Source organism: Eublepharis macularius, chromosome 2 (assembly GCF_028583425.1).
Source record: "Eublepharis macularius isolate TG4126 chromosome 2, MPM_Emac_v1.0, whole genome shotgun sequence".
NCBI classification, from domain to species: Eukaryota; Metazoa; Chordata; class Lepidosauria; order Squamata; family Eublepharidae; genus Eublepharis; species Eublepharis macularius.
In genome coordinates this window covers 196,128,750-196,149,381 of record NC_072791.1, presented here as the reverse complement: position 1 = coordinate 196,149,381, position 20,632 = coordinate 196,128,750, and the positions used below count along the sequence as shown (strand labels likewise).

Below are 20,632 nucleotides of genomic sequence, written 5' to 3'. Positions count from 1 at the left end.
GGAGGCAGAAATATTTAACCGCTTCTATGACAGTTATTTCCCCTCTAAAAATCACTCCTTCAAAGTTCTTGTCTTCTCACAGAGGAAGGGAACCTGCATCGTTTCCTCCAAGGGTAAAAAAACAGCTGGGAGAGTAATTGTGTGCAGAGAAAAATGGCTCATGTATCATCCACAGACACGCACAAAGGGAAGTGTCCTCCATTCCACTCATAATGGGCCCCTACAGGTGTCATTAAAAATAAAAGTTGGGAAATATAGGTTGTTTAGCCCCAAATGTGTCATGTTTGCATATCAGTTAGGCTGCGTATGGAGCTCGCTGCTATACCAGGGCAAAGAATGCCACCGCCCACCACTGGAGAGATTCTCTATCTGGCCCCTCATGAAGTAGCAGACTCAAGTTTTCCGCTGTTCCTACATCTTCCTGGACCTGGGCATCCATCTTCATTATGAACGACTATTTATCCTAATGATCTTGTAACATTCCTGTTGCTTTCTCTTATGGCTGAAGACAGCTGTAGCTGTACTGCAGGCCTCTCCAATCCCTTCCATTGATTAACTAGCAAAAAGGGAAGAAGGCACACTCTTTGTCATCATCATTATGATTACACTTTTAAAAATCTGCTGCCGGCATAGAAATGTTCGCATTTGCCTGTTTTGCATTCGGTTTGTCAAGCGACAACATTGCAAATATACCTCATTTTCTACACTGACTAAGCCAATTCTAATAGCTTTTGTGTGTTGCAGAGCAGCAAGAAGGAAAAAGAATTGGCTACCTCTGAACTCAAAGGAAAAGGCCAGCAGTGTAATATATAATATACATTATTACCTGTCAGGTCTTTTATTTAAACCTATGTAATTTTTAAAAGATGGCAATATATTATTTGGTAGTAAAGCACTATAAATAAAATAAATATTGCATTGAAGTTTAAAATTAATTCTATTCAAAGCAGCTTTTGAAGGTCAAGTATCACACTGCCTTTAATATAATGGCCTACTGGCATAATAGATGGAAAGATGCATGTGGGGAGAAGATCTGCATACTGCAGAGAAACCTGTAGGGTTGCCCGTGGACTGACAGTGGAGTTGCAGACACCCAATATCTGAGGTGGTAGGCAAGTTTTAACAACATCATAAAGTTGCCTGCAAATGCAGTGTTTTATTTTTCCTTAAGGCACTGAATGACCAACACACATGTGAAAAGTAGGGTGCACTTCGAGACACCAATAAGTTGGAAGATAAAACTGCTTTTAGTTCTGGTGACACTAGAATATAGGACAAGGGACAGCAGTTATATTCCTGACTGCAACCCATCTGTTGCATTCCCCAGAAATCACAAGAGAGGGGCTATGGCTAAAATGTTTAGGGATCGCTACCCTTTTCTTCTGTTCTCTTCCATGTGTCTGATAAAGACTGGGTGCTTTTCTAAAGATTAGATCAAGAGCTGGCAATTATCAAGGACCACTGAACACTGCTTACCAATAAAAGTAAGATGGCGGCAGTGAAAATAGGAGATATCTCAACTGGCATTGTGCAAACAGATAGCTGCATACTGCCTAGTAGTACCCGGTTCATACATGGACTTGTCTAGATCTTTTAATCATTTAGCAACTATATGTTTGAACAGCTTTGACTGAGAGACCCCTGCATCCATTGCCTTTTTCTTATCCCAGTGCACTTATACCTGCAAATTAAACTACAAGGGGTCTGGCTGGCAGATGGTAGATTAGGATATTGCATTGCTCTACGACTTGATAGTATGAAAGGCCTATCATGAATGATTAGTTCTGTGCTTTCTGGCCATGTAAATCCAGGATTTATCAATGAAAAGCAAGTGGGCTTGCCAGTCCCCTGGTGGATTCCTCGCCCCCCATCCTCTGCCACCTCTCACCTGTCCGGCAGTGGGGGGAGGGAATGTGGCAGGAATGTGGCAGTGGAGGTGAAGCATGCTCCCACACTCTCCAGAGATCCCCCGTGTTGAGTCAGGAATGATGTCATTCCTAGTACAACATGGAAGTAATGGGTCACACCGGGGCCAACTGAGTTAAAACTGGGCTGATTTAACTCAGTCAGACCATGGCACAACCCATTACATCCACACTGTGCCAGGAATGACATCATTCCCCGTGACTTCCCCTTGCATCCCCCCCCCCATCTACTGCTTTCACACACACACACACACACACACACACACACACACACACACACACACACACACACACACACACACACACACACACACACACACACACACGGCAACCCTAAAAGCAAGCTAGCACATAAAGAGCTTAATAACTACCTCTCCATCTGATCACTATGTAGTAACGGTCAGTGTTTTCCACCAGGGAGCTATCTCACTAGCCAGAGCGAGATTCTAATAAATTTTCCATTTTATTAATTTGTTTCACATACTCTTAACTATTCTTAATTTAAGTCACTACCTTTAGTGACTTAAATGAATTGAATTAGTCTGATGTGCCTCTTACATTTTTATGACTTCGGTTTAATTTTCACCAGACTGGGCCACAGTTCTGAAAGTACAAGCATTCCCCATTCATTCTGTGTGTGGTGGGTGTGAGTTCTCAGCTAAGCACAAATTAATTCCAGAGTATGCACGCTTACTGGCAGAGATGAAGTCAGCAACGCAGAGCAGAAAACAGGCACCCAAGTGTGTATGCAGCTGTGAGCCCTCTGACCTGGATTATTATCTTCACAGGCAGCAATTTATGTTTTCTCTGACCTCCCTAGGAATTAGTTACACTTTCACAGAAAGGCCCAAGAGTTTAGCTCCTAATCATATTTGTTATCCCCCAGCATGGCCTAAATAAACCTCTCCTTCTACATCCAGTATAGTAATGACTAGTTCTTAATGCCTTCCAGTTATCACAGATTAAGATCCAGAAGGGCTGGGCCTGTGTATCTTAACAACAACAACAACAACAACATTTGATGTATATATTGCCCTTCAGGACAACTTAACACCCATTCAGAGCAGTTTACAAAGTATGTTATTATTATCCTCACAACAATTACCTTGTGAGGTGTGTGGGGCTGAGAGAGCTCTGAGAGAACTGTGATTGACCCAAGGTTACCCAGCTGGTTTCAAACGGAGGAGTGGGGAATTAAACCTGGCTCTCCAGATTAGAGTCCTGCTGCTCTACACCAATCTGGCTCTTCTGGACATCAGGAACAGCATTCTGAAGCTATAGCTGTGTTACAGTGATCTTCAGCTAGATGGGCTAATTTATTTTTGTAAATTAAATTTGCAAGATATGGCAGGTGGCGGAGTAAGACAACGTATTACTCTGTTTCTTGGTTGTGTGAAAAGTCTGTCATGGATTGGCTAAATGCCCTCTTGTTGTGTAAATCCAGGATGCATCGATGTAAAGCAAGCTGCAGTATAAGGAACCTTATTACTTGTCATACAAAGTTACAAATTACCTCTTCAATTGACAGTATGAATATGTAGTACAAAGACTACCAGCCCATTGAGAAAATGATTTAATGGAAAATATGGATATCTTACATTAGCAGAGGCATTGCTGATTTCGACTTTCGTCACGGCTGCCTGATACAAGGCCATCCTTTCCTTCAGGGAGACAAGCTCCTGGCACTCCAGGGGCACCTTATCACTCTGGTTAGTCCTTTTTGAAAGTCCACTTGCAGATTTTTGACAGCCAGCAGAAGCTAAAACATGAGGACAACAGGAAGTCAGCAAAATGACCCTTCTTTAGTAAAGGTTCTACTGCAAATACACAAGATCAGCATTTTCCATTTCCTTTCCTACACTCAGTTTCAGATTATGTGGTATCCATGTAGCATGGCTGCTGTTGTGTATAGTTGGTTAGCGTTATGTCAAGGTACAGGGCATCTACGTTTTCTCCTCAAGCAAATCAAGAAAATCTTCAGCAGATAATTTGATTTCAGAACCAGCAAGTGGAAAAATTGGAAACTGGTGGCAAAAGAATTGGACTGATGGAGAGGGAAAATCTAGGGGTACACAAAGAATATTTTTCCAAAATATTATTTGAAAATATTACTTGAAAAAAAAATAGTAAAACAAGAACGCACTAAGCTCTATCTCTCAAAGACAGCCAGGATTGGATTATACATGGGCACAAATCACAAAAAAACTGAGCCACATGTTTTGTGGAGTTTTCACGAACCAGGAACTACGAACCCCCATGAACTGGGGCAAGTTCATGAACCAGTTCGTGGTTCGTGGGTTTGAATGCCCCTTTCCGGCCACTTAGCAGCAGTAGGGAAAGGGGCATTTGATAGTTTAAAGGCCCTTTAAATGACCCAAAGCCCATTTACCCCAGCCCCAGCCCACACACCCCAGCCCACACACCCCAGCCCACACACCCCAGCCCCAGCAGGGATCCCCCCTACCGCCTGCCAGCTGATAGTTTAAAGGGACCTGCCAATTGCAAGCAGCAGAAAAAGTTTAAATGGCCATTTCCCCGCTGCTCCAAGCTGCAGGGAAATGGCCATTTAAACTTCCCCTTTCCCTGCTGCTTTGCAGCAGCACGGAAAGGGTCATTGCCCATTAAAACGAACCAAACAAACCAGTAGACCAGTTCGTGGAAGTTCATGAAAACGTGCTTCCACGAACCACTGGTTCGCAAACCATGAACCACGCTGGTTCATGGGTTTTTTTAGTTCGTATTCAGGTTTGTGCCCATCTCTAGTTGAGATATGTCCTACTCATATTCTAGGGATGCTGTGAATGGTTCAGCGATCCTGTTTGGCAGACCATCTTACCTTGTTCAGCACTCAGACTGCAAATCTGTCACAGAGCCTTGTCTGATAACAGAAAAGACGATTGAACAAGGTTAGCCTGAGAATCGGCTTTAATCTTCAGATTTGCAAAACATGTATAAGTTTTACTGTTTCAGCAATGTTCCCTGTTTTATCCTTAGAAGAAGATAACTATGAATCAATAGAAGGATTCCATTGACATCTCTCCCAGGAGTGATGTTGTTGTACCACCCCGAGAGCATGCCCAAGAGGCTTGTTCCCCTGCTTTTCCCCCCGGCTGTCCAGGTGAGTGGTGGCAGGGGGGTGGAGGGTGAGAGTGGGGGATCCTCTATGCCTACCAGACTTACTCGCAACTGATCCCAGGGAGTTGTAAATGGCTAAACAGTCTGATGATTCATTGGCTGTCTGATCACCACTGACAAATGGAAAGTGAGCTGAACTAGCAAATATTTTAACATCCCTAATTCTACCACTCCATTGAGCAACGTTCGAAGCCTTCCTCCAGCCTCAAGAGAACTCCTTCAACTTAAGTGGTTCTTCCACTGGAGGAAAAGCCGCTCAAGTTGGAGGAGGGTTGCTTAGGCTGGAGAAAAGCTTTTTGGAAGAGGGTTGGAAAACCCCATTATCTTACTGACTGATTTGTGTCTCTATATAGTTTGTAGTTAGGCCAAGAAGGTGATGTTTGGTAACCTACTACAATAGCCAGGTAACTCCACATTGTCTTGCACTTACTCCAATCCACAAATCTCAATAGATCAGCTCAGATTGGCCCAATATAATAAATTCAAATTAAGATAAAGGAGGTCACATGCTACCTTTTTGCCCGTTCCTCCACCATAAGATCTGAATGGAATTTAATTCTGGCTTCATTATATATATTATGTTGTGTTTATTGTATTGTCTTCTAATTCTGTAATCCCACATTATTACATTGTTTATCGCATGTAATGTCATGTTTAGCTGCGCTGTTCCCCAATCTTGTAACCCCTGCTTTATGGTCTGTATTATACTGTCTTTTTAATGCAATGTGGTCTAATGTTGTTTACAGTCACTTGGGAGTGACTTTTGATTGAACATACCTTACTGCCTTGTTTTTAGTTGTAATGCACCTCAAGTCTTAGTGAGAAAGGTGGGCTATAATTAAGTAAATAAACAAATATGTTGCTTTCCAAACATCATTCATTTACTATTATTTTGCATGCCGTACTACAATAAAAGAAACCCCTAGCAACCGTTAATTATGTTGACCTCACTCACAAACATTGCAAAATACAATTTCAGTGTCGGAGCTCACATCTCCTTTGCCCAGAGGTTCCTGCAGTAATTCTGTAAAATTGCTTGTAAAAATGCAAAACATCCATTGTTTCCTCTATTAACCTTACAGCCAGGTCAGCGGATTTCTTTGCAAGCAGCAATGAATGAAATTATTCCTGTCAAATATGAGCATTTCCTTGTCATAATATCCTTTCTTTATTTGCAGCTTAACTTAAACATTTTAAAGCTCCTGGCGGAACTCAATGAGATCTTCTTAACCTGAAGATGAGAAAAATCTGCATTTGTATGTTTAACAAAAACGATCTTCTCCATTACAACTGTGCAGGACAATTTGATCTGTATATGTAACACTGTTAACAACTATACAGCTGAAGCAAGGGGGGTGGGCGGTATGACACAGAGCCACGTTCAAGCTTAGAATTGAAGACATTTCATATTCAACAAAAACAGACTCCAGTTTACATGCAACTTCCCTTCCTTTTCTATAAAGCCTGCAGATGAGAAGGTCATAGTGATTTGTACTCAATATTAATTTGCTTTAAATCCTCCCGTTTCATGTGCTGTTTGTTCGTTCGGCTTTGATCACAGTAGGGAGTGTGAGGTTGGGAAACTGTTAGTCTCGCCGTGATTTATGACATTCATCTTTTACTGGGAGCCCTACAGTGTTTTCAGCCTCTCTTAACCCACTCATTTTTTTTTGAATTATGAACCACAGCTTTCATTTAGTACAAATACAAGTTTGTTAACCTCAGAGCTAATATAGTAGTCAGAATTTTAAGTACTTTATGTATTCCTACTTCTGGCAGCATATTTCTGAGGTGGCTCCCCAGGCCATTTCAGGTCAGGAAAATGGTGCAGGGGGAAGGCTTAAGTTCCCTCTCCCAGTTTGTCAGTGCCCTGATTCAAACTAAGCCCATGCACATCTGGCTATTAAATTCTAATCATGGAACTTCCAGAAAATGCCTGGTCCACAGGATTTGGGGCAGCCATATAGAGAACATGAGGAACATGGTGGAAAATGGCATCAAGTTGTAGCTGACTTAACAACAACAACAACATTTGATTTATAAACCACCCTTCAGGACAACTTAACACCCACTCGGAGTGGTTTACAAAGTATGTCATTATTATCACCACAATAATCACCCTGTGAGGTGGGTGGGGCTGAGAGAGCTCCGAAGAGCTGTGACTGACCCAAGGTCACCCAGCTGGCTTCAAGTAGAGGAGTGGGGAATCAAACCAGGTTCTCCAAATTAGAGTCCCGCGCTCTTAACCACTACACCAAACTGGCTCAATTTTACTTTGAAAAATTCAGCAGGGGTTTCTGTAAGTTAGCCAGTTTGGTGTAGTGATTAAGAGCGAAGAAAAAGAAGGAAGAAGAAAAAGAACGTGCCATCCAGTTACAATGGACTCATGGCTATCCCAGCCAGGCAAGAGAAGGACAGAGGTGGTTTGTCATTGCCTTCCTCTGCATAACAGCTCTGGTTTTCCTTGGTGGTCTCTCATCCATGTACTGACCATGGCCAACCCTGCTTAGCTCTCAAGCTCTGACAGGACCCAGCCAAGCTGGGCTAATCAGACTTCTGCTGAATAAGAAGATTTAAGAAAAATTTATATGAATGCATTAAATATTACTTTTGAAGTATTTCTTATAACTGAACGTGGCCATTTTGTTTTGGTTGATGTCTTTTTAGGTGGATAGCATTTGGGCCATTATCAAAAACCTGACTGAACTCAAGATCCATTGTCCCTTTTACAGAATGAGGATATTGGTTTTATAGGAATTGTTAAAGAACCAGGGTCTGGACAGTCTTTTTTAGATCTAGAGACAACTCTAGTTCCAGATGAAACAAAACTCCTCTGAATGGTAAATATCTGAAGATGGGGTTGTACCTTGGGTTGCAAAGAACCACTTGTGAATATTTTACTTACTAGTAACTGAGCTAATTTATACAGATTACCAGGCATAACATAGTTTCAGCACTTTATAGATTGAAGCAGCATTCTCTTTCTTTTATAGCCTTCATGAAAAATCACTTGTGAACATCACTACTTCTGCTTCTGGAGAGTATTGCCTGATAGGTACTAAGTGGAACCTGCAGCCAAATTGTTGGCTGGTTAGTTTCAAATCAATACTTGAAATTCAGACCCACCACTGCCACCTACTGCTTCTTGTCCTGCATTATGTCCTGCAGACATAATGCCGCAATAACAGCAGAAGCCACAGCTGGCATAACTCTCCCACTAGGGTCTTCTACTCTGGTAGACCCTATGCTCCTTTGTATCCTTCCCTTGCCAGCCTACTTCCTTCCTGCCAACAGCCTCAGCTCTGCTATGCTTTGCATCTGTCCTACTTTCTTCCTGTCTTCTCCTTTGATCCACTTGTTAACTCCACCAACGTCCATAACAAGATACTGCCTACTTCAACTGACTTGTATGAGTTGCTTTGCCTTTTGATCATTAGCCCTCTTTCTTACTGCCCATAGCTAGCTTTTAATCCCAGCCAAACAAATAATTTCCCTTCCCTCCCAAAAGCAAGACTGCAAATTTACTTGTTCCCAGAGCAATTGAACATTACAAACCATCATTCCAGCTGAACAAATCAGTATCAGAGCCTTCAATTCTATAAAGGCATGGCAATACAGGTGATGCCTTAGGTACGGCCAGGGCTCATTTTGAGGGGGAACGCACAGGAATGCAGTTCCGGCAGTTCCCCGAAGAGGTCACAGGTCAGGTGGCCCAGCCTACCTGACTCAGCCATTTTGGGCCCGTTTTGGCCTAGATTGGGGCTGAAGGCCCAGATCGGGCCTCTGACGGGTGGTAGATCACCCTCCTGCTCATCAGCGGCCTGATCCTGACCATTTTGGGCCCCTTTTCAGCCATTTTTGCCATTTTGGCCCAATTTCGGCCCTGAATGGCCAGGATTGGGTCCAAAACAGCTAGAATAGGTGATGTCAGGGGGTGTGGCATATGCAAATCAGTTATACTAATGCCATCACTGGAAGTGATGGCATCTCTTAATTTGTAGATCTCATTAAAGATCTGCCACGTCTTGAACATCTTCATTGTACTTAAAAATAGCCATGGCTCCAACAGGAATGAGAAATTTGAAATCATCCCTAGTCATGGGAACTACAGCAGTGAAAAGTAGATAGTAACAATGCTATCCTGAACAGAATTGCCCCTTTTAAGTTAGAAGGGTTTAACTCTGCTTAGGATTGTACTTGTAAATTGTGGCCGTTTCCACACTGCTTACCTTTTGCCGGAACACAGCATGTTCTCATGCGAAATCACGCAATAACAGCATGTTCTCAAGCGAAATCACACATGAAGACGCTGTGTTCCGGCAAAAGGTAAGCTGTGTGGAAACGGCCTGTCTCACAAGTAGAGATGGGCACGAACCGAAATACAAACCAAAATTAAGCACCACGGTTCATCAGATCCCATTTCTGACGAACCGCCATGAACTTTAGGCTGGTTCGTTTGGTTAGGGTTTTTTGGTTCGTCAATGCAGACAGCCTGGTGCCAATCAATCAGTTTCCTAGGCAACAGGGGATGGACTTCCTGCAGACCTTCTGCTGACCCAGAAGTGACCTTCTGCTGACATGGAAGTGATGATTTTCTGACCTGGATGTGCCGTTTTCATGAACCAAATGAACCGGTTCACGAACCAGGGGCAGGTTCATGAAAGTTCGTGGTTCGTGAAATTTGATGAACCACAAACCACATGGTTCGGCTTTTCCATGGTTTGTGCCCACCTCTACTCAGGAGACAGGCAACTGCTGATGCTTGCCATTCTGCTAGAATTAAATCTGAAAGGTAACAAAATAAGACCCACTTTTTTTGTAGGTTTAGAAGCTAAAATGACAAAACTGAAGCTATCGTACTTTGCTCACATCATGAGAAGGCAAGCCTCTCTGGAGGCGGTGATACTGCTAGTAAAATTGAAGGCTGTAGAAAAAGTGTAAGACCCAAAGTGAGATGGCTAGACTCAATGAAGGAGGCCACGTCCTCCAGTTTGCCAGATCTAAGCAAGCTCATTAATGATTGGACATTCTGGAGGTCTTTCAGTCATAGGGTCACCATAAGTCAGAAGCAACTTGACAGCACAAAACACAGAGATAGCTGAGCAGTAACTTTCTCATACTTTAAAAACCAGGTTTGTTTTGCAGAATGTCAGTTCTAATCAAATCTAATACTTCATTTTACGACTGTTTAAATAAGGTTTGATATATGACAAGAAACTTTCCTTTTGAGAAAGCCATGTACTGGCTCCTTCCAAAGAGACTGTGTCTGAAGAAGCTTCTGTTGCTACTCTGAAAAGCAGTGCTTAAACATAGATCTTGGGTGGCACCGATATAAGAGTGCAGCAATGCTATGAAACACACCAGCAGGTGGCGTATCTCCTACAGCTCTCTGAGGAAAAGCAGTTCCAATGACCCACAGAACAGGGAGAGAGAATGAGAGAGAGAGAGAGAGAGAGAGAGAGCAAGAACAAGTTTCTTTCGGCAAAAAGTAAAGTTGTTTGCTGATAATAAACAAACTTTCTACACTCTTGCCATTCCTTCAATACCAGTGAGATTTGAAGTGAAAGAGAAGTAATGAAAAGATAATAGTTATATTATCACATAAAGAACTTTAAAAGATCTCGGAAGAACATTTGATTCTCAGAGAGGAAACATTTCTGTTGCATATTATTTTTTAAAAATGTATTTTTATTCCCTGGTCTTGTGGCTAGATGTGTCTTTTAAAGAATCCATATACATAAAAATTATATATGGGGCTGTCAGAGAAAGAGAAACGTGAAACAAATAAGACAGAACGCAGCCCATATTCTAGCTTCTTTTGACTTACTGTACAGAGCTAATGTATTCTCCTTGATCTGGTAGTACATAGAACATGTATACCGCAATGTGCAGTGTGCTGGAAAGAGCAGGACTTGCATACAAGCACAAGCAGGCTTCTGTTGATACTTTTCTTATTCCTCCATTGTATTCATATATAATTAACAGGATGCCTTAAAAGCATTGTCATGAATATCCTTACTCTTGGTTTAGATGGAGATGAAAACATGGGCTGTGGACATCCTGTAGTTCATTATTAATCCCTGCTTCGAGAAACAGTTGCCAATCTCTCCCAAATTGACGGTCATAACAACTGCACTCATCATGACTGGGCAGGCTTTGCAGTGTATGGAAACTCTGATCCAGTCGTGTGCAATTCCGATAAACAGGATGCTTTCTTCAGAAATGGGAAATGTCAAGCCTGCATTTCTAAATTTACGGATATTTTCCACCAGAACTTGACTATGAATTCCCATATGGATACACTAGGCTAATAGCTCTCCCAAGCAAACTGATCTTTCACTTCCTTTACAAGGAGCAGCAATGTCAACATTCCATTGCTGACCGTTTTCCCAGAGCTGTTAGAATTGTCTGTAAATCTCAGCAGTCGGTAGTGGGGGGGGGGGGCAGGTTTACAGGTAAAAGATGAATACAGACATGCAGTTTTCAGTCTATCATTATATAGTTAAAATTAGAACATGACAATTTGAACCCTCTGCCCTCAAGATAGAAATGTCAGAGTTTTGGGCTAGTAAAAAGGATCACTACGAATCTAAGACAACATCCTGATAAAATTGCTAGACGAGCCATGACCTTTTCATTTGCTTGTGGTGGGGATAAGATCCCAAAACAATCCATCAAAATGCTAATTTAACTCACTAGCCCTGGATATGCACAACAATCTGTCTTTTTTGGCCTGAATTTTAAATATGTATTAGTGCGATGCTTTTGACACCATATAATTTTAGTTTTAAAGAATGACTCCTGGGACATATACTAGCATCTGGCCGTGTCTCAATAGCTCACCAGGCGTTTATTGTTAAGGTAGCTACAGTTGCTAAAAAGGTTGGTTTAACACACTAGAAATCTACTTCCTCACCATCAATCAATATCTGCTATACCCAATTAGCCTCTCGGTTTTCAAATGGCATACCGAAAAGAAAAACAAAAAGCAAATAGAGAGAGAAAGAAACCAGAGATTCTTTCCAAGGATACAGTCCCCTGTTTTAAAATTATATTAATACCTCATTAAATGAACAGGCTGTTACATCTGGAAAATATTTGAAGGCATATGGAAATATGTATGGTTGTACTCAAGACAAGCCGGGGCCCATGACAAATTGTAGGAGTGGACAATCTGGAACAAATCCCTCCCTTGATTCTATTTATTTATTTATGTCATTTATAGTCTGCCTTTTTCACTGAGACTCAAAGCGGATTACAGAGTGTGAGATTAGTACAGTCAATGTCAAGAACATTTCCATAAACAATGCCATAGTGTAAATAGATACAAGTTCACAAAGACATAGCATTAGCAGGAACCCAATACAACCCTGGGCCAGCTACAAGTGATGCCTGACACTAGTTGGGCACTTGTCAGCTTCCCTCAAGTTTTGATGGGAAATGTAGGTGTCCTGGTCTTGCAGCTTGGCTCTCCGACTGCTGTCCAATGGACTTTTCAACTGTCACTTGTCCAACATTCCGCCAAGCTGCCTACATTTCCCATCAAAACTTGAGGGAAGCTGACTAATTAGTCCAACTAGTGTCAGGCGTCTCTTGTAGTTTGGCCCATAGTGGTGAAGTCTATGGTTCCTAACTCATTAGTGGATCATCTGAGATCCCCTCCCTACAATACAACCCTCCTATCTGAGTAAAAAGCCTTTTAAAATAATTTGATTTTGCATCATTTGCGGAAAGCCAGGAGAGTGGGGGCCTAGCTCTGTGAGAGAGCCAGCCAATTCGACAATAGATACAATGATGCATGTGTGCATGTGAACACCGTATGTATATGTTGCATATCATAATTAATTTGGAATATAAAACTTACAGTGACATCCTAAGCAGAATTACACCCTCCTGAATCTATTGAGTACAATGGAATAAGAAAGGTATACCTCTGCTTAGGATGGCATGGTTAGGCTCTTTTTATATATCACTGCAGAATGGTCAAGCAATTTTAAGTGAAACAGAAAGTCCCTATAGAGAAATATATCAGAAAGTAGGAGTATGTCATAAAAAGCAAAATTCAGCTTCAAAGAGTGTTATAATTCATCTTTTAACTTGTAAATTGTGGTTACGTTGTTCAGACATTTTTGCTCTAAGTCTCATAATTGCAGACACATTAAATAATGTTGTCGCACCATCCTCAACTTAATGAGGGGTATTTATTATTATAAATAGAACTGCTGAAAATTGGATATGTTGATTACAAAACTAGCTTCCACTCAGCCTCTCATTCCCATAATAACTACATCTGAATTACTCAGCTATAACTTCAAGAAAAAAAATATATGATGTCCTAATCAATACAATTTAATCCATCACAAGGGGCTTTGCCAGTACAAGAGAGGCATTCTCCCCTCTATAAGTCTCACTCTCTCTTGTGTTGTTATCATAACTTCCTTTTATTTCCTCCTTTATAAATTAAGTCTAGAGAAGTAACAAAATCTGACAGAAGAACTACTAGGGAAAAATTTTATAGAGGTGGATGTACTCAAATTGCACATAAAGTGGGACATACTAAAATATTCAGCCCTATGGGTAATCCAGCTTATAAGGCATGAGGGCCTAGTAGTGTATTATTTAATACAAACAGAGAGAAGGGCCATTTCCACATGGCTTACCTTCTTCCAGAAAACAGCGTCTTCACGCGCGAAATCACGCGAGAAGATGCTGTCTTCCACTATAACAGCGTCTTCTCGTATGATTTCGCACGTGAAGACGCTGTTTTCTGGAAGAAGGTAAGCCTTGTGGAAACAGCCAAGGCAAAGCACGTTCAAGAACCAGAGCGCATATGAACACATGTGACGCTTATACTGAATCAAGCCATTGGTCCATGTCCATTGAGGTCAGTATCTTCTGCTCAGACTGACATGGGCTCTAGAGTCTCGGGTGGAGGTCTTGCATATCACCTGCTATCTGATCCTTTTAACTGGAGATGCCAGGAATTGAACCTGGGACTTTCTCCATGTCAAGCAAGGAGCTACAGCCTTCCTCCTTGCTCACCATTAAAATGCTCCTGCTCCTTTTTTGGATAGCGTTGTGGTTATCAAATCCAGCCTGACTCTCTTTGAACTTGTTTCCCAGGGTCACCAAATATTTGCTTACCTTTGAAATCACCTTTTAAGTTAACAAATGCAAACCTGACATTTGGTTTAGATGTCCCGATAAGGATGTGTAGGAATACTTGCCAAGTTATCATGTTTATCAGCTGAATGTCCACCATTTGGAGAAGAGAGGGTCACATTGGGATGACAGTCTTAGAGTCTCTCTACACAAGACATCTTACCCAGGGACACTCAAGTGAAAGATCTTACACTTGTTCTCCCATTGTGGATACACATGCGCTGCTAGGGAGACAGAGTACACTTGAATATAAGACCACACAGAAAGTAAATACTTTGAGTATCCTTGAGTAAGATGTCCTATGTACAGAGACTCTCAGCCTGCAGGCAGAGTTGATCATGTCTGTTGAGGCGCAGGGATTTTGCCTCTTAAATGCTCCAAGGAAGACAGCAGAGCCACAGTGTCCTCTATGACAGGTGCAGTTTACCCCATCACAGTAGCTTTGTTCAGTCATTATATTGACGGTATGTACAGGACAAACATGCTAAACACAGGCTGTTTCCACACTACTCACCTTCATCCGGAATGCTGCGGAACGTTGTGAAAAACCCGCGGAAGATAGTGTCTTCCTGCACGAGTTTTGCGCAACATCGCGCAAAACTCACGTGAGAAGACGCTATCTTCCGCCTTTTTTTTGCAACATTCTGCAGCGTTCTGGATGAAGGTGAGTAGTGTGGAAACGGGCACAATCATGACACTAACATATGGTTGCTGTTTCTTTTGAAAGTGCAATTTGTGTACCAAGGGGTTGCCCTTTCAGAAGGATGGTGACTGCATGTATCATGTAGCCTGTTCATTTCATGTATCAGGAATGTGATGTCTGAAAAGGGCTCTTGCTACAAGAAGAAAAATAAATCTCTTCACTTACTGCTGTTTCAGAGCTCTCAAAGAGGCAGTTTGTTTGGGACTATGTCCATCCTATTCAAATTAGTTAGGCTTCTGTTAGAAGACAGCTTCATTGGCAACATTCAGGTCAGGAACCACATGCACATAAACATAGGTACACAGAGCCCCATTGGGAATATCGTCTTGTAACAAGCACTAGTGTTTGCATGGCAATAGGCAGCCAGTTGTTGATAAAGCTAAAAGTTTTACAGTACCATCCTAAGCAGAGTTACACCTTTTTAAGTCGGCTGGAGCAGGGCCGGATCTCGGGTTGCCGGTGCCCAGGGCAACCCTAGCCCAACTACTTGAGCGCGTGCACAGCGCGTGCACACGCTCCCGGCACTGCGTGATGATGTCATTTCGGTGACATCACCACGCAGGGCGGAGCGTTGGAGGCGGCGTGCGGGGCTGGGAAGCCGCCCGCGCCAATCACCTCCCCGCAGGCGAATGGTGTGGGCGGCCTCGCAGCCCCCGGCGCTGCCTTTTGCCTATCCCGCAGGACAGGGGGCTGCGAGGCTGCCCGCACTGCCACCTGCGCGCTCCCGGCAGCTGGCAGCTGCTCCCGGTGCCCCCTCCCTGGTAGTGCCAGGGGCAGACTACCCCCCCCGCCCCCCCCCTTCGATCCGCCCCTGGGCTGGAGTCAGTGGGCCTAGAACCCTGTAGCTCTGCATAAGATTGCACAGCTAGACTGTTTTTCCATTCTGAACTGGCTGTCCATAATGAGTTACTTCCGTGGAATGGGAGGATTAGGCAGGAACTGACTGGCTTTTAAACTTCTAAGGCTTATCTTTTTGAGTTCAGAGAAATCTATATTTTCTACATTTGGAATGGTAGATAAACCAAAAGCATCCCCAAAGCTCCACCGGACCCAGCCTTCCTTTTCGATTTCAAAAACAGTTTTTGCTTTTCCTTGCTGTTTCAAAATCAGTCGTTCAGCATTTTTTTAAAAAAAAATGCACACGTGCATAAATATGAGTGAATTATTATCTCCAGCAGAGTTGAGAAACCATAGGACAACCAGACCTTTTTGACCAGCCTTTAGAACAAAAACCACCTGCAGGAGTCTAAATATTATGCTCAACATGGCATTCTGCTGTATTTAAATTCTCCCTTGCCTCAATCTAGAAATCACTGATCTTCTAGTCTATGATGACAGCTGAGCTAAACTATGGGAAATAATCTGACAAATGCGTACATGTTCTGATATCATGCATGACTGTGCTCTACTTCAGTTGTTTAAAATTGGGAGGAATACATGCATATAGGAGACCACTTATCAATGTAGTGTATATAAAATGTTTAAAAAAGGAATCAGATTTGCATGGCAGATTAAAAATAGAAGACTTCTTTGAACCTACAAGCCTCTGATAATGCAATCATGCTTGCTGCCAAAAACCTCCAATGGACGCCACATGAACAAGGGAAAATTAAACCTACAAAACTGTTTGTGTGGAAAGCAAAACAAGCACCTTTTGGGCTTTGGGCCAGCTTTGCTCCCTGCCAGAAGTGGAACATTTCCAATACTGCAGAGCAGGGGAAAAAATCATTAGTGGTTAAAAACTCTTTTTTTTAAAAAAAAGAGCACACAGATTTTGTTTTTGACAATGGCCAGATCACAAGAGTAACATGACAACATAAGGGCAGCCATACTGAATCAGATTAATAGTCCATCTAGTCCAGCATCCTCATACACATAGTGGCAAACCAGACATCCCCCAAAGGCTACAAGTTGGGCACTGGTATTCAGAGGGGTTTCTTTCAGCCCTCTAAACATGGAAGTCCCATTTAGGCATCATAGTTAACCATCATAGCCTAATGTAACCTACGAGACATCTACCAATTGCGCCTTGAAACTTCATGAGAAATGATGCCAAGAAAATGAACTGTCCTATACAGTAAATATTGTGTCACCAAATAACCAGTTATTAACTTCTTCCTTATTATTTAATTATGCATTTTAAAACGTTTTTGTATAGTATGTATACCATGACTCTCTATGTGTTGCTTTAGCAGGTGCTTCAAATGAGAAGGGGAAAAAAACGCAAAGTATCTACTGCAAGTAATTTATAAACCACATTTTGACTGTGGGGGAGATTGCTGAAGAAAGGAAGGGGAGAGGGAGGCCAGAGTAACAAACTGAACGCAGACAGCAACAAAAAGTAAAGGAAGCAATTATACACAGGGCTTCTTTTTGATGGGGAATCTGGTCTAAGGGGTTAAGCTAAAGGCTTCACAGAAATTCACGGAACTGAATCGGTTACGTGAGGAGGAAAAGGCCTGTGAGGTTTAAGCGTAAAGGTCACTAAGACCACATCCTCCAGTTTTTTTCCACGGGCAAGTCTACCTAGCAATTAAATTTTATTTTGCATGTCATTCTAAAAAAAGCAGACATAGCACGCTTCTCCTACCTCATTTAATCCACATAGCAACCCTGAAAGGTAGGTTATATTGAGGGCCAATTAACCCATTACGAAGTCCATGTGGCCAGTCAACAAATGTGAGTTTGGAAGCTCCCTGTTTGGAACGTTCAGTTCAGTGTGGGATTTTGGCATGTGGGGAGAGGATGCTTAAGCATCCCCCCTCCCCCGGCGTGTCATTTTCCGAGCCTGAAACAGCTCTGGGGGCACTATTTGCTCCAGTGGGAAAACATATGTGCACTGATGGCAACACATAAATTTCCCCCCAATGTTCCCTAGGGCAATTTGGATTGAGGAAAAGACATAGGGAAGAGGCTTAAACACCCTCTTCTGCTGCAGTCAGGGGTTCCAAGCAAGGAATCCCCAGGCCATGTATGTCATCAGTCACATGATATGGTAATACAAGGGGAGCCCTCAAGGAACTTGTGGGAACATCCACTCCATTCCCCCCACCTTTGCTTCCTCTCCTCTTCCCCAACTTCTCTCAGCCTCTCTCTCTTTCTCCACACCCGGGTCTACTGTCATTCTTTATCTCCCACTTTCTCTCCCTTGCCTACTGTCATGCCTTCTCCCTTTTCCCCCTCCCACCCATTACTCTCTTTTTCTTTCTCTCCACCTCCATCACGTATGTGGATCCTGCCCACTGGCATTGCCATCACGGTCCCTCTCATGTGGCTGAGGGACAAGAGAAACAGTGAGTACCGCAGAGGCAGATGAGGGCCAGTTCCTGTGCCGGGGGTAGTTCCTCTTCTGTTAACAACAGAGCATGGTGGTTCCTCTCCTGGTCATGCCACCACAGGTTCTTCCTCCCCTGCATTTAGTGTCACTGCTTCAGAGGCTGGTGAAGAGAGGCAGTGATGGCTGGGTTCACAGCTCCTCTTCTTCCTCCTGCAGCGCTGCCGCCACCCTCAGCTCCCCCACCCTCAACATTGCTGCGTCACTGCCTCAGAGGCTGAGGAGAGGCAGGACTGGCAGCAGTAGTTGGTAGCAGGAGCAGTTCTGCACAACCACAAAGAGGTTCGTTTGGAGGGATTACCCCATGCATTTGGGGTAACTTTTTAGAGTTCTCTGCAAACCAGAGAGGGATCCCCCAAGTTTGTGGGGAAATTTTTCTTCTCTCCACCTGACCCCAATCAGTTGATTTAAGTTTCCACAGATGGGGCCAGGTTCAGTATTAGATCTACTGACGTGAACTGGCCTTGAGTGGAAAGATCTGGTTCACAGATACCAGTAAGCTACATAGCTTTTAAAGGATTCAAACCCAGGTCTTCTCATTTCTACTCTGACACACTAATCTAGGAGTCCCCAATGTAGAACCCATTGCACCTGCCGACAACTTTCCTGGACTCTGCCAAGTGTTTTTAGAAAGTGAGAGTATTTCTTCATGAGACCTCTTACATGAGAATGCTCAAGTGTAAGGAGATGCAATGTGAGCTGGGAAGTGTAGTTTAAAAAGACAGAGTCAAAAGCTCTTGTCAATTTCACCTCTCTACAGGAGGGTAGTTAAAAAAGACACAGCTGGCAGAGATCTGAGGAGCGATCTCTCCCAGCTCTATCTTTTAAAACTATGCTTCCCAGCTAACATTGCATCTCCCTACACCTGAGCATCCTCATGTAAGAGGTCTTGTTGTGTAGAAAGACTCTGAGTTGGGCGATGGTGGAGCTTTTTCCAAGCATGGTTTCTGACGGGTGATTAGAGATTTGATTGGCTGTGCAGATTTTTAAAAAATACTGCTTTGGCAGAAGCTGCTTCCACAGCACAAAGAACTTCACTGTGTGACTGAAGGTAAGCTGTGGTAGCCATTTTGTGGCTGAGTCCACTTCCTACAGCAGCCATTTTGTGGCAGCCATTTTGTTGTATCAGAATTCCAAATGTACCTGCAGGCTCAAAAAGGTTGGGGACCCCTGCACTAATCAATAAACAACACTGGCTCCTCTGCTTTTTGAATTTTGTCTTGGAAAAAAAAAAACACTTTACCATGAGGTGTGTGAAAGTTGCCTGGTCATGTTTATAACAACCATCCAGGATCATGTCCATGTTTTTCTCTTTGATTACAATTTTTGCTATTTAAGACTCATATTCCCATCAGGGACCACATACTGAAATATGTAATCCACGCTTTTAGAACCCAGCTCATAGTCATACAGCATGGAAGGAAGCCTCTGGGGAACAGTACCACTTGATCTGCCACTAGCACAGCAATATCCCAAAATAAACTGTTTTGGGATTAATTTTGTGACATGGCATATTTTCAACTCAAGCCAACCTGCCTTTTAAATAAATCGACACATAAAACTCTTGGGGCAGATGAGGCAAAACGTCCTGTGTCAATCTAGTAATCTGCAAAGATCTTTTCAGGCATTCCAAAGCTCTTCTATGAAAAATGATACGTGTCCAGTGACGAGGCACTATGAGAGCAGGGCTCATGTAACATGGACTACGAACAGATCAGAGTGCATACCAGAGGTAAAAAATAAATCCTCTCTTTTATTTTCAGCTTTAATTATTCACATGATCAGATTTCATTTTCCCCGAACATTCCTATTTTTAAAACGTGTGGAAAACAAAATGAAAAATGGGGACGTAGTAATCTGTCACACTGGCAAGGCTCATTTCGAGGGGGGACGCACAGGAACACAGTTCTGGCAGTTCCCCAAAGAGGTCACATGTCAGGTGGCCCCGCCCACCTGACTTAGCCATTTTGGGCCTGTTTTGGCCTGGATTGGTGCCGAAACGGCCCGGATCGGGACTCTGATGGGTGGTGGATCACTCTCCCGCTCATTAGTGGCCCAATCCTGACCATTTTGGGCCCCTTTTCAGTTATTTTCAGCCATTTTGGGCCCAATTTCGGCCCTGAATGGCCAAGATTGAGTCCAAAACAGCCAGAATAGGTGATGTCAGGGGGTGTGGCATATGCAAATCAGTTTTACCAATGACACACTTCCGGTGATGGCAAGAGGCGTGACACATGCTAATGAGTTATGCTAATGAGTTCCTCCAGTTCCTTTTCTATGAAATGACCCCTGCACACTGGTATGAATAAACGGGTCTGAATGAATTACCATATCATGCGAGATACTTGGTATTTCTTCACCAAATGCAACATA

The 20,632-nt window shown here is 42.9% G+C and overlaps 1 protein-coding gene across 1 annotated transcript in view; it reads right to left on the bottom strand.

The window, feature by feature from the left end:
* The window catches only part of XIRP2 (xin actin binding repeat containing 2), a 101,856-nt gene that overhangs the window by 61,547 nt on the left and 19,677 nt on the right, over positions 1-20,632 (bottom strand). Inside the window, exon 2 of the mRNA XM_054970114.1 lies at positions 3,524-3,684. Within this exon, the coding sequence (XP_054826089.1) occupies positions 3,524-3,684 (161 nt within the window). The remainder of the gene's footprint in view (positions 1-3,523; positions 3,685-20,632) is intronic.